Genomic DNA, 16,008 nt, shown 5'->3' with positions numbered 1-16,008 from the left:
GTCCTGCTAAAGGAATGCAGTAACAAAATGACTCCCTAGGACATTCTGCTGTACTACTAGATCAGTGCCTTGCTCATCCGTCATCAGTGACGCTTCCTCCTGCAGTAGATGGGAACAGATACAGAGACCCACAGTGAGAAAATAAGGAGTTAGCGAGAGGCCTTGGAGTACTCAGACCTAAATGGGATGACTCCTTCAAATCTATCTCCTCGGGGTAATGCTGGACTTTCTTGCACTGCCAGTTCCTGAAGACACAGAGACTTATTATTCACAGAAGCTCAGGTGATATAGCCGAGCAGACTCTCAGCTCACAGAAACCAACCTGGCTATCCCTGGCTTATGTCCTGCCAGGTGACCCTTACCTCTCATTTACTCAGCATGGCACTTGTTTCTTCTAACCTTCTAACCTTGTCCTGCTGGTGAATCTTTCCACCTTCCAGAGCCCTCTCTCAGCTCAGAAGTTTTGCCTTCCCTCTCCTGCCTAGGTATAAGCTGTCAGCTCTTTATTGAAGCTAAACAGAGAATTCCTTAGGTATGTGAGGAATGACAGAGACACACCTTCATACAGTGTACCCTCCCCCCCTCCCCCCACCCCCACCCCCACCCCCCATCCAGGGCTCAGGGAATTCTGCAGGAGAGGAAGCCGAAAGAGTATAAGAGCCAGAAAAGACGGAGAACCGACAGAGCCCTCTAGGAAAGGTTATGGCAAGCAAGTGAGTTTCCTGGAGATGGCCCACCGCTATGATGGGTGCACTCTGAAGAAGCACTGCTCTAGGGACTTCATCCCAGGATTGCTCCTCGTTGCTGTTATTATTATTTTATTATTATTATTCCATAGCCTAAATGGTTCTTGGGCATCAGCCAACCTTATTGAGCAAATTTCCTGCAGATCAACATGAAGATGAACTCTCATGGATTAAGGTTGTTTAGATGAACTAATTACTTTCTAGCATTTCTGATTTGATTCAAATAATTTTAAGAAGAAAGTTTAAGGAGATGGTTTTAGTTGTTTTGCCAGGAAGATGTAATAAAGTTAGAGTCAAGAATAGAATGTGCCCCCTCCTCATAGAATAGACAAGGTTCCATAGTGAATCCAAGGAGCATTCACAAATTACACTAAGGAGAGACTGGGGCAAATCTGTTATCAAGAAAAAAACATTCATCTTAGGTCAGGTCCAAGGGTGAGGCCACTGATGTGCACTATGGGAAAGCAAGGAATGTGAAACTGTTGCTTTGAGCTTATAATGAGCTTATAGAATAAAACACTGCTTTGAACTTACAACCAACATCCTTCTGTAATGCCTTTTTTGTGTAACAATTCACCTATGAGTTAATTTTATATAGAACTTTTGTGTAAGAAAGAATAAGAGACTGAGAAGAGGAATAAAGTGTGGTTTTAGGGGGCTCAGCCCTATCCACCAAAAGTATATGTCTGTCTGTCTATATGTATGCACATACATATGTCTGTAGGTATGTATAGGTGTATGTATGTAAGTATGCATGAAAGTGGAATTGATGAGACAGGTGGTCAGGCCAGGCAGGCCGTCCATCCGTGTGTGTGTGTGTGTGTGTGTGTGTGTGTGTGTGTGTGTGTGTGTATGTGTGTGTGTGAGAGAGAGAGAGAGAGAGAGAGAGAGAGAGAGAGAGAGAGAGAGAGAATTTGACTCTCTCTTCCTTTCTTCCTTTTCTTTTGTCTCTGGCTCAGGAAGTTAACCAGCTCTGAGCCTCTCACCTGGCCACCAGGGGCCCTTGAGCCAGAGAGGAAAGAGCTCAGATAACTAAATCTCTTAATCCCCAGCTGCTGTAGGCAGGAGTTAACTGCCAGAAGCCAAGTGGCCTTGGGCTACAGAATAGCAGAGTTAAAGACAGAAGGTAAAGCCAGAAGCTGCCAAAGGTAAAGCAGTGATCTCTGCCAACTCCATGAACCCGGTGCTGGGATAAGCCCTCTCCCTCTCCCACCCCAGCAGAGAACACTAAGGAAACATAGTCTTCTAAATCTCACAGAGACTAAGCCAGCATGACAAGCCCACAAGGGTCTGCCTTAGAGGGGGTATAAGAGCTGGAAGAAGTGGATACACACACTCATCCCTAACCCATCAGCTATTTCCAATTGATAACCATTTACAAATGAAAAATTAAGTTTTCTCCAATGGAGTCACACTAAAAAAACAAACCACTCTTAAGGGTAGGCTATGTGCCCAGCAGTAGATGTAAATAGAAAAAGAAAAAGAAAAAGAAAAAAAAACTGAATCAGGGCTTCAAAAATACTTATTATTACCTTATAGGTTCTTTGTGTATATATTATGGCTTCTGGTTTTGGGTTTTAATGAGGTTCCTTTGTGAGTGAGTGTGTCTTTGCATTTGTTTCTTGTTCTTTTTCTTTGGCTCTTTTCTACTGTTTGTCATATTCTGATTTGTTTAGTTTTGTTTTATCTTATGTTTTTAAACTAAGATTTACTTATTTTATATGAGTACACTGTAGCTGTCTTCAGACACACCGGAAGAGGGCATCCGATCTCATTACAGATGTTTGTGAGCCACCATGTGGTTGTTGGGATTTGAACTCAGGACCTCTGGAAGAGCAGTCAGTGCTCCTAACCGCTGAGCCATCTCTCCAGCCTTATTTTTATCTTATTATTCTTATTCTTTAGATGCCATTTCGCTTTCTAAGGAGACAGAAAGGGTGTGGATTGGGATGGGAGGTGCTGTGGGGAGGAACTGGGAGGAGTAGGGGAAGGGAAAACCACAATCAGAATCTATTGCATAAAAAAAGTCTATTTTCAAGAAAAGAAACAACAAAATGATTCCGATATATGACAAAACTTCAGTTTTACTTAACCCACCATTGAATAAACAAAGAGTAAGGTGCTGGAATTCATATGAAGGAAAATATGAAGACCCACTTATACTATATAGATATTTAGAAGAATGTTGAACTGAATATGCTAATAAGGGTAAAGCTGGAGAACACTGTGTAAGGCCAAAAGGGAAGGCTTGGAAGTTGTGTTTTCTACATTGGACAACCAGTGTCTCCATGATTGAATTTCATTCTTACTAACACTGGCTTTCTACAACCTAAACTCTTCTAAATACCCCAAGGTGCACATCCCTGCTGGCTTAGTGTGTCAAGTCTTCATTTGATAAATCAGTTTACTTCACAGAAAGGGCATGCGGTAATCACCCCTCTTGTTTCTAAGCCTTGGGAACGTCTTGTTTTGCTTTGTTCTGTTTTTAACAGCTTGCTTCTGCCTGGAGGCCTTTCAGATATTTAAAGACCAGAGACAGCTCATTTTTCTCTTGGAGTTAGGTGCCCAGATTGGATGCAGGTGTGGTAGGAACAAAAGGGTATTTTATTTCAGTAACAAAGGGGGGAATTAAACTTGGGTATCCTTAAAGCCTGGGGGACAATATTTACTGTAAATCCTATTTACTGCCTATGTTACTCTGAAGAAAACCTTTATTTTGGATTTTCTCTGCTCAGAAAAGAAGGTAAGGCTATATACATACACAGCTATAGCAATGAGCAAAAATAAAAACTGGGGAGGGGGACTCTCAGACAAGCATCGTGCAAGGGCAAGCTCTGACACTGCACTGTGCTAGCATTAGAGACGAGTTCATTTGGTCCAAATACTACACTTTTACATGAACAGTAAGTCTAGAATCAGAATGCAAATAGATTTCAGACAGGAGCTCTATGTGTTTCTTGGCGACTTTAAAGCCTGCTCTGCATACGAGCTCAAGATATGTGCTGGACAGACCTGGGCCAAGCATCTACAAAGACACATCAGGTTAGGGAAACTGTCAGGGTCTTACTGACAGTCCCTTCCAGCCTATGCTTTCCTGGTGCTGTGTTGTTTACCATGTCTATTTCCTGGAGCTGCTAGTGGGAGATCAGAGTGTGAATTTCAGTAGCATTCCCAGGTCCCCCAGCAGGAATCACTCAGCTCACTCCTTCCAGCCCCCACTGGACAAGTGTAAAGCATGGCAAAGAAGTGACACACTCTTCCCGTGCTCTTTGGCGCTCTGAATTTCAAACACAACGTTCAGATAGCAAACCTCTATGAAGTGTGTTTCCTGACTAAGGTAGGCTGTTGTCAGCGGGTCACCAATGTAGGCTCACAGCAAAACAAGAAACTGGTAAGCAGAACTGAGCATGGATAGAGGCCTACAAAGGGAGGCTCAGGCTTAGGAGCCTTGCTGCTCTTTCAGAAGGCCTGAGTTTGATTTCCAGAGCCCACATGATGGCTTGCAACCATTTGTACCAGTTCCAGGAAATCCAGTGCCCTTCTTTGGACTCCCAAGGGCCAGGTATACACACGGTACACAGACATACATGCAGTCAATCACAATCACACACACATACACACACACACACACACACACACACACACACACACACAGAGATTTTTTTTTTTTTTTTAACAAAAGAGGCCTGGGGGTTGGGGATTTAGCTCAGTGGTAGAGCGCTTGCCTAGCAAGCGCAAAGCCCTGGGTTTAGTCCCCAACTCCGAAAAAAAAGAAAAGAAAAAAAAAAACCAAAACAAACAAACAAACAAAAAACAAAAAACAAAAGAGGCCTGAAGATGGGAAGAGCCAAGGAAGAAGAGTAAGGAAAACAAATGAGTTACACTTTTTTTTTTGTTTTGTTTTTTCGGAGCTGGGGACCGAACCCAGGGCCTTGCGCTTCCTAGGCAAGCGCTCTACCACTGAGCTAAATCCCCAACCCTGAGTTACACTTTTAAAATATGGACTCTGTTTCCTTTGATGGAAAAACAGTATGACTGACAGCAATGTTTTCGTTTTGAAAATGTGACTTAACTACAGAGATCCTGGGCTGGGGGAGAGCCCGTCTGTGAAGAACACTTGTTGCTTTTGCAGAGGACTGGACTGGACTTTGGTGTCCAGGACTCATATGAGGAGCCTCAAACTACTGAACTTCAGCTCTGTGGGTGACCCCATTCAAACTGCCCACATACACAAGCACCCATGAATAACAATAAATCTTAAATAACAATAACTACAAAGATCTTCCTGGTAGTGATTCTACCCAGAAAGGTGTAAAATTTAGCAACCCACAAATTGAACTTTCAAAATACAGCAGATTTGTATCTCAGTGAAAGTCTTCAATGTAGCCTTTACAATCCTGTAACTTCTTCCCAAATTTCATCATTGAGATTATTGTATCAAACGATGTACAAATTTCCCATACATAGTTCTGTAATTAATGTTACAGAGGTCAAGAAATAGGTCCGAGTACTTAAAATACTGAAAATTACCCTAATTCTAATTACACTCGCTTTAGGAGAGACAGCACACATGAGTATGCCCACATTGTACCTCTGTAGGCACCAAGTGAGACTCTGACTCACTGGACTCTGTGACCTTTTTTTTTAACATTAGACCCATTGTAGCTCAGTCATTATCAGGAGTGAGAGAACCTACGTTAGACCTTGGTCTGTGATGGGCCTTATGAAATATGTTAATTTTTGTAAATATGATTAGGCAGAGAAAAAGTTTCCTAGCTCCATAATTTTACAATTATTTCCATTTGGGGGCAAACCTGACTGAATCAGGAAGTTAGGCCTTTAGCACGGAGATCATGCTGGGGACAACAGCCTTCAGTCAGCACTTGCTCAGCTTTGTCATTCTGTCTTCTGTTGTCACTGGACTGTGGTTTTCACCTCCCATGACCAGTGATCAAGGCGCCATCTTAGAATCCAAGAGCTTAGCCCTTAACAGATACACCCCATGTGGCAATGTTTTTTGATATTGCACTTCTTATTCTCCAAAACCGTCCACAATGTTTGTCTTCTACAAATGGCCCAGTCACGGGCAATATGTTATGGTAGCATAGACAGAGTAAGACATTCTCTAAAAGCAGTGTATGGGATGGCTAGGGCACAGAGAGGGAGAGAGGGAGAGAGGGAGAGAGGGAGGGGGAGAGAGGGGGAGGGGGAGAGGAAGAGGGAGAGGTGTCACTTTTTGTAAGGCATGATGAAGGGGACCTTTGGAGACAGGCTAACCAGAAAACAGGCAACGTTTTGCCCAATATAGACAGAAAAGAAAATACTTCAAGAGACAAGGGAAGGGCATTAAAAAGTGGAAGCGAAGAAAGAGAGCCGTGAACCTTGTTGTTGATTTAGCTACAACCCAGGAAAGGGGAGAGGCGGGGCATCTGGAGGTGCGGGGAGAAGAGGTTGCCAACAGTTAAGAACACCGTGCTGGCTGCCAGACATTCCAGTTCTGATACGGTGTGAATGCACCTTGAACACATTACGTAACTGGCATAAGCCGGTCACGAATGGGTGACTGCTCAACTATATGATACGTAGAACAGTCAAGTTCACAGAGATTGAGAGCAGAACGCAGGTTACTTGGTTTTGAGGAGAGTAGAGAATAGGAAATGATTGCTTAGTTCCCAGAAGAGTGTCCATCTGACATGGTTCTGGGGGAAGGTGCCTGACAGTAGTTGCACATCCAAGGATTAAAACAATAAATTATTATTTTTTTACCACAGTTTAAAAAGTAATAATAAAAAAGAAACTTAAGAAGATGGTAAATTAGGGGAAATAATTCAAAACTTTCTTTCGAAAAGTAGGAATGTAACGTCCGTGCTTAGACGGGTATTCTTTGCTTGTGTGACAGCACTGTATGAAGAAAACAGAACTGGTTTTACACAACAGAGGTGGTGAGATGAAGGTGCAGAGACCATAGAATCTGCCTAAGAGCACAGGGAATCTTTTGGAGTCCTAGAACTGGAACAAATCATCTAGGCTCCGAACACCTTGAACTTTTTACTAGTCCATGGTTTATTGCAACGCTTCACTTTCCACCCACCCACTCTTGCCTTTTCGGGGATGTATCAGCTAAAACAAACAGGCAAATAACAACAAAAAGAATTTCAGAGGTCTGAGAAGTCTCACTTTGCCGAATGAATGAAATCTTTGTTTACCGTTGAATCACATTTGATAGTTGGTGTGAATTTTGACCCCCCTTGCAAGGGAGGTCAAAAAGAGCATTCAGAATAACTGAGGATGCAACAGGGCATCAATTCTCTGCCAGCTACACGTTAGAGTAGGGAGGGACCACTAGGCCTGCAGCAGGGCTCCTGCATAACCCCCATGCTCCCCGCAGGGGGACCCAGGGCGCATTCGTGCGCAGGCGCAACACTGTGCGTGCCAGGCCGGTTCAGTGGTCCCCCCCCCCCCCCCCCCCCCGGCTACTCCCGAAGCCCATGCCGGGTCCCCAACTCCTCTCCAGTCCCAGTCCCGCCGAACCAGCCCTGGCTCTTCGCTGACCCCGCGAGGAACTATGCTAGGGCAAAGTCCCCGAGGGTGTGAACCCCAGTGTCCCAACCCCTGGGCGGGGACGGGCGGCGGCAGTGCGGGGAGCTGTGGCCAGCACAACCCGCGAAGCCCTGCCGCAAGCCGCCGGGTCCCTTCCGAGCCTCCGCCGCTACGCTAGGCCGCACCGCGGAGCCCCGGCGCTCAGGGCCGGCATCCCGCACCGCCAGGCTCACTCCCGGGGCCCGGGCACCGCCACGCCCGCGTCCCGCATCGCCAGGCCCGCGCTTCTCCGCGCCCCGCACCGCCGGGCCCGCGTTCCACCGCACTCCGCACCGCCAGGCCCAGACCCCCGGCTCCCCGCTCGCTCGCAGGCCCGCGCCGCAGCCACCGCCGCCGCCGCCGCCGCCATGGCGGAAGTCCACAGACGTCAGCATGCTCCGGTTAAAGGAGAAGCCCCCGCGAAATCCTCCACACACAGAGATGAGGAGGAGCTGGGGATGGCGCCGGCCGAAACGCTAACGGTGTTCCTGAAGCTACTGGCTGCCGGTTTCTACGGCGTGAGCTCCTTTCTCATCGTGGTGGTCAACAAGAGCGTGCTCACCAACTACAGGTGGTCCGGCTGGCGGGTGACTGCTGAGACGCGGCGGGCGGGGACAGGGGTTCGAGCCCACCAAGGGATGCCTTCGGCCACGCTCTCCGCCGCGCCGGCTAGGACTGGGGGTCAGGGGGGACACAACGAGGCCGGTGCCCAGGGACTAGTGACCCGGCGGCTGACAGCCCCGGGACCGGTGCGGCTGCACGCCCACGCGCCGTCGCCGCTGTCACTGGGACTCCGGGGCAGAAGTTTGTGTGTGTTTGTGTGTGTGTCCCCAAGATTCATTTAAAAGATTTAAAACCGTGGACGAGATCACCGCGGCTTAACTTTCTGGAAAAAATCCGTTGCAGGAAGCGGAGGGGAATTGTAAAAACAGAACAAGACCAGACAAGTGGTCGCCCTAGGCTACAGAAATCTTTTTTTTTTTTTTAATTTTTAAAAAAAATTTTAATTGGAGGGGCAGGCATTGGTATGGATTGAATCAGAATGCATTTTAAGGCTGACAGTGTGGAAGTTGTATTCACTGTGCTCTGAAGACTTTCTGGCCGTTTTTAACCCCCTTTCTTTACCCCTTTTTGTAGATTTCCATCCTCGCTATGTGTTGGACTTGGCCAGGTTAGTTGGAATCTTGGGTATCCCGTGGTCTGTGTGTCAGAAGTTCTGTGTGTGTCTTTCTATGCAGAACAGTGCATCAGTGTGTGTTCTCTGTTTGCAGATGGTGGCCACGGTAGCAGTTCTCTGGGTGGGAAAGGCACTCAGAGTAGTCAAGTTTCCTGACTTTGACAGAAATGTACCTCGAAAGGTAAAAGTGAGAAAGAAGGGACACTTTATTTTATAAAAAGGAGTCATTCTGTGGCTTAAGGGTGGGGGAAAAAAATCAGCGTCTTGAATATTTAAAAATGAAGTCTAGCTCCAACCCTAGTCTATAAGTATCTATAGCAGAGCTAGAGAACACAGGCCACAGGTCTTGAAAGTGAGGATACAAAATCCTTCTGTTTTGATTAAGGAGTTTCTGGGAACAGATCTATCCACTTTAGCCATGACCTTCTGGTTTCATTATTCCCTTTTTATTTTTTTGGAGGTGTGTGTGGGGGTGATGGGGTGTTTTCATATTCTTCTCTATGCTTCCGTGAAACTCCACGTGAGGCAGGAATGCTTTCTCTTGTTCTGTGGACATCAGAGTCTCAGACTTAGATAGTACCATATTTCCAGGCAAGTGATGTTTCAGCCTCACATGGTTGATCATGTTCATATTTCTGTCTCCTTTCTTCCTGCCGTCCCCTTTTCTTCCAAGGATAGTTGATGTTGTTTGGGTGTTTCATGGGGGTCAGTACTGTTTATGGGAACTACTCTTATGTTTCAAGTGGAAAGAATTTGACTGTATAAACAGGGCTGTTGCTGTTTGGAAGGACTTTGCTGTCAATGTCTTTATTATTGAGATCGTTACCCTTTTCACTTTTCCAGACGTTTCCACTACCTCTGCTCTATTTCGGGAACCAAATCACGGGACTGTTCAGCACAAAGAAACTGAAGTATGGATAACTATTTTCCTAACGGGGTTAAAATAATGTAGCTTTAGAGTAAAGTACAAATGACCGTCATATTAATGCATTGCTATGGAGTATGGCAGGGGTGTATGGGGGAGGGGGTGTGGGGGGTGAAGGACACGAAAACACCAGGAAGTTTCTGCTGTCAAATAATGAAGATTGAACCCAAAGTTTTGGTTACAAGCTGTCTATTTGAAGTTAAGGAAGGAATTTTGTTTCCTGTCTCACTTCATGTTAGAAGCGATCAAATATTATCAGTGGTGCAGTAGATTTTCATTAGTTTTGCAGACCCGCCATGGAGAAAGATATTTTTTCCTGCCTCAGATAGGATCTTACTTTGTAGTCATGGATGACCTGGGACACACCATGCAACCCAGACTGGCCTTGAATTTGTGGCACTCACTCCACTTGCCTGTGTCTCCAGAATGCTGCCCTTGTGTCTGGTTTGGGATTTTACTTCTATAATATAATTCATAAACACTATATATTTTAAGTGTACTCCAAACAGCGAATCAGATAGTGGACATTAGAATTTCCTCAGGTTCCCTTTGGACATGGAGAGGTTAAAGTCAGATGGAATCTTGACATGAACATGACTGATCATCAACTGGAAGGCCGTTCACTTTAGAAAGAAGTAGTAGCTCTACTCTGGCAATACCGCACATCCTCTCATCTCCTGGTTCTTGGCTTCTGGCTTTGTGCCAGTGTATGTGTGGTAAATCACAGGGGAAGATAGCTGACATGTTATACAATTGTAAACGACGAGGAGGGGTGTGAAGAGACGTCTGAAGAGCACTGGCTGCCCTTCCAGAGGACCCAGGTTCAGTCCCCACATTCAAACCAGGCAGATCACTGGAGACCCAACACTCTCTTCTGGCCTCTTCGGACACCTTCACTGGCATGCACATACCCACACAGATGTATGTAAAATTAGAAATAAAATCTTAAAAACAGAACCAGAGTGGAGATGTATGAGGACCACAGGCAAAGAAAATTTTGTTTCTCCTTTTTAAAAATTTTTTTAACCAAGAACACCGATAGAATGATCAGAATATCTGCAGGGGGTGGGGGGGAATTCCTAGGAAGTCAGATTCATCATAGGGAGGGACTCCTTTTCCATCTCATTGTGTACTAGGAAGGAAATGCAGGCCTACTGCAGAGTGCTGCTTATACAAAATTCACTTTAAAAAATCCATTGTCATCCATGTTTGCATTCGCACTCTGTCTTTGATTGCCAGACAAGTTGAAAGCGTTCTAGAGCGAAGTATATTCAGAAATTCTTAAATTATAAGAGGCTGGATGTTTGATTAGTGCAAGCAGACTGCTCTAAGATTTAGAGGAACATCCTTAAAACTGTTTCATGGATAGGATTTCCATTGACATTTTCTTAATGGTGTAGAGGTTAAGAAGGAAAGTCATTTCAGTGAAGAGGAATGAAGCCTTCCATATTAGAGAATCATGTGGCTGTGGTCATGGTATTTGCATAATTATCAGAGTGAAACTTAAAAGCGTATGCTATTAGTCTGTGATAATAGATGCATGGTTTTACCATTTTGTAGTTAATGTTTTAAAGGCTTTTAAATTAAAAAAAAAAACTGTCCCCAGGGTAATAAGGTTAATCAGTACAGAACTTGCACGCAGTCAGAAAGAGATGAGCATCTTTGGAAACTACCAATCCGCAGAATCTTGATTTGTAGTTGCACATTTTCAAGCTTCAGTTTGCCTCCTTGTTTCTCTTTTGCAGCCTGCCCATGTTTACAGTCCTGAGAAGGTTCTCCATTCTGTTTACAATGTTTGCTGAAGGCGCTCTACTTAAGTGAGTTCTACTTGTAATGTACGGCCCCTGTTTGTTAGATTGATAGCATTAGTTATGCGCATGTGTTTATGTGGGTGGGCGTATGCCCCATGTATGGTTGTCTGAGGCCAGAAGAAGGTGCTGAATTTCCCATAGCTGAAGTTTTCTAGGCAGTGGTGAGAAGCGTCAGATGGGTGCTAGGAATCTCACTCATGAGCCATCTCTCTAGCCCCATGAATTTATTCTTTATATATTTTTAAACACCTTGAAAAGATATCCAGCATATATGAGATATTAAATTATCTGCCTTGCTTGTATTTTAAGTTTTGGAAAGCGTAAATAGGCTGATTGCCTTGCTGATAGAATAATGTAGGAAGGTTACAGACCGTAGTTGGAAATTTGCTGAACATGGGATGTGCTATCTAGAGCTATTGCTGCTATTGGGCAGAGCCAGCTCAGAATCCTAGGTGCAAGTTTTAAATAGTGTTTGTGTCTTGGCTGGTTTTACTGCAAACATGTGGGACGTTTTTATACTTAACGCTGACATAGAAATCCCAACTCAGTGACAAAAAACAAATGGTAAGAATAAGAGAGAAATGGATATAGTTCATTCTATAACAAAAGGAGTTTTTACTTCATCTTTTAAATATCCTCCTTGGAAATATTTGAAATGTGATTGTATTTATCTTTTTTAAAGAAAGCATTTCTCATTTTTTGTCACTGATGTAAAATAAATCTCCATGGATAAAGTCACATGTATGTATGTTTACAATTGTTTTGTAGGAAGACTTTCTCTTGGGGTATTAAGATGACTGTATTCGCCATGATCATTGGGGCCTTCATAGCCGCCAGGTAAGACGTGGCCATTTAGAGCTTGTGTTTTAATAATCAATAGTTATTAATAATACGTCTGGAGCATCTTTGAAAACTACTCAAAAGATTCAAGCATTAAATCTTTTAGGCTGTATTAGATCAAAGCTAGTGAAATGTAGATTAGGGGATTCCTAAAATCAACGTGTAAAATTTAGGATCTGATATTGTCTTCTGATTGCCGACCACATACCAGATGCCTCACAGTATATTCAGCGATGACACATTTATGTATTCTTTTCAGTTCCGAGAGCTATAATTTTTCTGTTTTATAATCAAAGAACTTCAATCTTCTATAACTCTTAAAGGTTCCAACTAGTAAGCAGCAAGGCTAGAAGTTGAGTCTGTCTGAAACCAGGTCTGTGATTTTATAACATCTGAATTCCTTCACTTTGTATGTCACCGTTACAGACAGTGACACCTGCCCTTTCGTGAGATGAGCGAGAACAATGAATCTTTCTCCTTTATGGAAAAAGGAGGAGAAGCATCGCTTCATTTGACCTTTCTTAGGGCACATCACAAACGTCATGGCATGGTTACTCTATTAGACTGTTGAAGCTTTTCCCATTTGGAGGAAGACACAAAGCCATGATACACTTTTAAGATTACCCCAATACAAATTACCCCAATTTGATTACTGAATATTGTATATAATTGTAGACAGGAAGAAGGAAAGGCAGACAGGCATGGGGAAAATATATACCTAAAGGATGAAAGTTGAAGGTATGTCTAGAAGTCTTCTAGACATGGCACCCAGCTTGGGTGTGCAGATACATTTACTAATGCTACACATTTATTTTCCTTTGGAAGTCCACTGTACTTCTTTGGCTCATTAATGATTTATAGTTTTCGTCATCTGCCTGTGGTATGAGTGTATGTAATGGGGGTATAGAACTCAAACTCTATTTTACATTAAATCTCCAAGTGAAATTCCATTCTCTTTTTAAAAACTTTTTTTTCTATTTAGTTATTTTGTGTGTGTGCATGTGTGCCACAACACATGTGTATGGAGATCAGAGGACAACTAGTGGTAGTCTGTTCTCTTTCCCTGTGTGGGTCCTGGGAACAGGAAGATCATCAGGCTTAGTGGCGAGTGCCTGTATAGGATGGGCCATCTTGTTGACACTGAAATTTCATTCTTAGGAAAAAAAAGACGGCAACAACATTGGTTCCTGGAAGTCAGCTGCGTAGCTGACTGCCTTTCCCTCCAGGTTGCCCCGTTCCTTTGAGAAGAATTCATTATTAGCCACCTACCTTTCTTCTTAGAGGTGACATACTAAACCCAGTGTATTTTACAGTAGTTCCTCCATGCCAGTGAGAACAAAAATTGTACTATATCAGGGCCTCCCACGTCTGCCTTTGGCTGAAGTTGCAGTGGCCTAAAGGGCTTCCTTTACTACTCCATCCGTGAATATGTAGTGTCTTTCCAGGGCCAGAGAGAGCGAGGGTGTGAGAGTGCACTGCAGGCCTGCTCTGTTAGATTTTCATTTGGGTTCTAGTTACTGAGTTCTTGTGATAGTCAGGCTGGTAAACTGTAGGGACCTTGTTGTTTTGATCTCACCAGTTACACCTCGTCACCCCATTGAGCAGCCATTCAGCCACTTCTTAGTATTTGCCTATGCACCCTTGTGGCTTGATATCAGAACTGTCACCATGCTTCGGAAATCCCACCAAGTGACAAGTTACTCCAGTATTTTATGTGAATCTTTGAAAACAATGACTTGTTCACAGCTCTGTCTTTGGCCTCCTTATGTCGGAGACCAACGCCTTCTGCTATGGTAGTGGCAAATTTGGTCGCTTATTATTTGATTTTGACTTTAAAGCAGTATACAACAAACCGAAACAATAATTATATTGTGTGTGTGAGGTTTGTTTGAGGTAGGGTCTCAGCTATGTAGCCCAGGTTGTCCTGGATCTCTGTCTATAGCCCCCATTGACCTTAACCCACTATCCTTCTGCCTTAGATGTTGCCATGATGTCTGGCTGCATGATTGACTCTTTGTGGTGACACATACAAGCATGGATATTTCTCATAAAGTTGACAAATGTGGCCAGGTCTTAGGAAATGCTGCTAGCTGCTAAAATGCATGCATGAGGTCTACCTAGATGAGACCTAGATGAGAACATGTTCTTGCAAGTACTTTGGCCTGTGTTTGAAATTAACTGCATATTTTTTAAGGTGATCTTAAAGTGTTGCTTATGTTCGGCAGCTCTGACTTGGCCTTTGATCTGGAAGGATATGTTTTTATTTTGATCAATGATGTCCTGACAGCAGCAAATGGTGCATATGTGAAACAGAAGTTAGATTCGAAAGTAAGTAGCACTCTACAGCTTTGTCATTGGATGCTCTCGGATGGTGGGGAAATGTGGAATAAAGAAACATACTTAGGGGAGTTGAAAGAACATAGGAGCTCTCTGAAGGTGGTCTGTATATGTGTTCATACTAATACAATACATTTATGATTGTAAGGCACTGTGGCTAATGCCTGGAGTCTCGGCACTCAGGTAATTGAGGCAGGAGGATATCACCATGTTCAAAACCTGCCCAGGCTGCATAATGAGGCCAGCCTGGGCTACAGAGTAAAATACTATCTCAGACAAACAAACAAACAAAGAAACAAGAAAACAAAACAAGGTTGTAATGCTGGCTTTTCTAGAAGGAAGTGTGTGAATGTTGACTTAGAATGAGGTAGAAGAAGAAAGAAATATTCACAGAGAAAAATGTCTTCATGATTACGGTTATATTCTAGAAGACTTGGGGAGGGGTCTGGGATGAGAAGAAAGTACAGGGAAATGTGGGCCGTTGGCAAGTGAGTGCTGGCCAAGTCTGTGGAACAAAGATGACTTTGAGTGCTAGGGCGTGCTGGGCCTGCCCTCAGAGAGCACGGCATTCCTGGGCCCAGACTGCCTTCCATAGGCGGTGTGTACACAAGTGCTTTCCACAATGCTCTTTGCTTGCTCACAGTCTACTTTACACATAGACACACTCAGTTGTGACTTGCATCAGTCCAGACCCTTAGAAACCAGGTGTTTGAGACCTGCGTTGTTGGCTGCATTGATGGTTAAGTTACCGAAAGAAAACAGCTCTCTGGATTTCTGCTTTCTTTGTCATAGAGCTCTTAGAGAAGGAGTTGTCCTTGATTTCCTAATGGGCCTTGTGAGGACTCACATTGATATTCATCTCAGATGTCACCATCGTTTGTCCTGAACAGCTGATACGTGTTTATCTCGTAACTGAATCTTGTGACCAACACGTGTTCCTGCTCATTTTTATCTTAGTAAGATGGCCTCACCCATTCGGTTCCTTGTCTGCTCTATTTTGTGTAGAGTATTCCTGAAATTACTTCAGGTATATTTTGGAGCTCAGATGACAGGTAAAAACCAATACTCTGTTCCAGAGTGGTGGCCGTCCTTGTAGATTCGGCTGGTTTTGAGGTAGTTTCCTGTTGGCCAGGATTTCACCTCTCCCCCAGAAAAGAAGACTGCAGGCTGTGTGGCTGTGTGGCTGTGTGGCAGGTTTCCTTATTCTTAGCGGGTTTTTGTCTTTTTGTTTTTCCTCCATTAAAGACACTACAAATATGTAGCTAACACTTTCTTTAAAGTGCCCGCTAGACTCCTCCACTTACCCAGTTGGTGTCTACATGATAATGTCATTTTAACTGAAGTTACTAGAAACAATTTCTTATGCTTTTCAAAAAGAGGAAAGATAGCAGTTTGGCTTTACACTGATGTTACCTTCGGCTCATTTGCTGTTTCACAGAGTGGATACCAAGGCCTGCTCCATACTGAACCAGCAGCCTCAGGTCTCTGGAGCTTGACTACCCAACAGAGGCTTCTGTGATGCTGGGCATTGTTTCCGCTCTCATTACAGACAGGACTGCTGGGAACGGGAAAAGTGATTGCTACATCTCAGAA

The 16,008-nt window shown here is 44.0% G+C and overlaps 1 protein-coding gene across 2 annotated transcripts in view; it reads left to right on the top strand.

Moving 5' to 3' along the window:
* Positions 1 to 7,211: 7,211 nt before the first annotated feature.
* The window catches only part of Slc35d1 (solute carrier family 35 member D1), a 58,034-nt gene continuing 49,237 nt past the window's right edge, over positions 7,212 to 16,008 (top strand). The window contains exons 1-7 of one of the 2 annotated variants that reach the window (XM_087548128.1): positions 7,212 to 7,896; positions 8,463 to 8,496; positions 8,597 to 8,683; positions 9,346 to 9,413; positions 11,173 to 11,244; positions 12,007 to 12,075; positions 14,304 to 14,406. In XM_087548128.1, the coding sequence (XP_087404254.1) occupies positions 7,694 to 7,896; positions 8,463 to 8,496; positions 8,597 to 8,683; positions 9,346 to 9,413; positions 11,173 to 11,244; positions 12,007 to 12,075; positions 14,304 to 14,406 (636 nt within the window). In that variant the 5' untranslated portion in view covers positions 7,212 to 7,693. 2 annotated transcript variants of the gene reach the window in all.

The sequence above is a fragment of the Rattus norvegicus genome, chromosome 5 (assembly GCF_021556685.1).
Source record: "Rattus norvegicus strain SHRSP/BbbUtx chromosome 5, alternate assembly SHRSP_T2T, whole genome shotgun sequence".
NCBI lineage: Eukaryota > Metazoa > Chordata > Mammalia > Rodentia > Muridae > Rattus > Rattus norvegicus.
The sequence above is the reverse complement of the archived record's forward strand: the minus strand, read 5'-3'. Positions and strand labels throughout refer to the sequence as shown.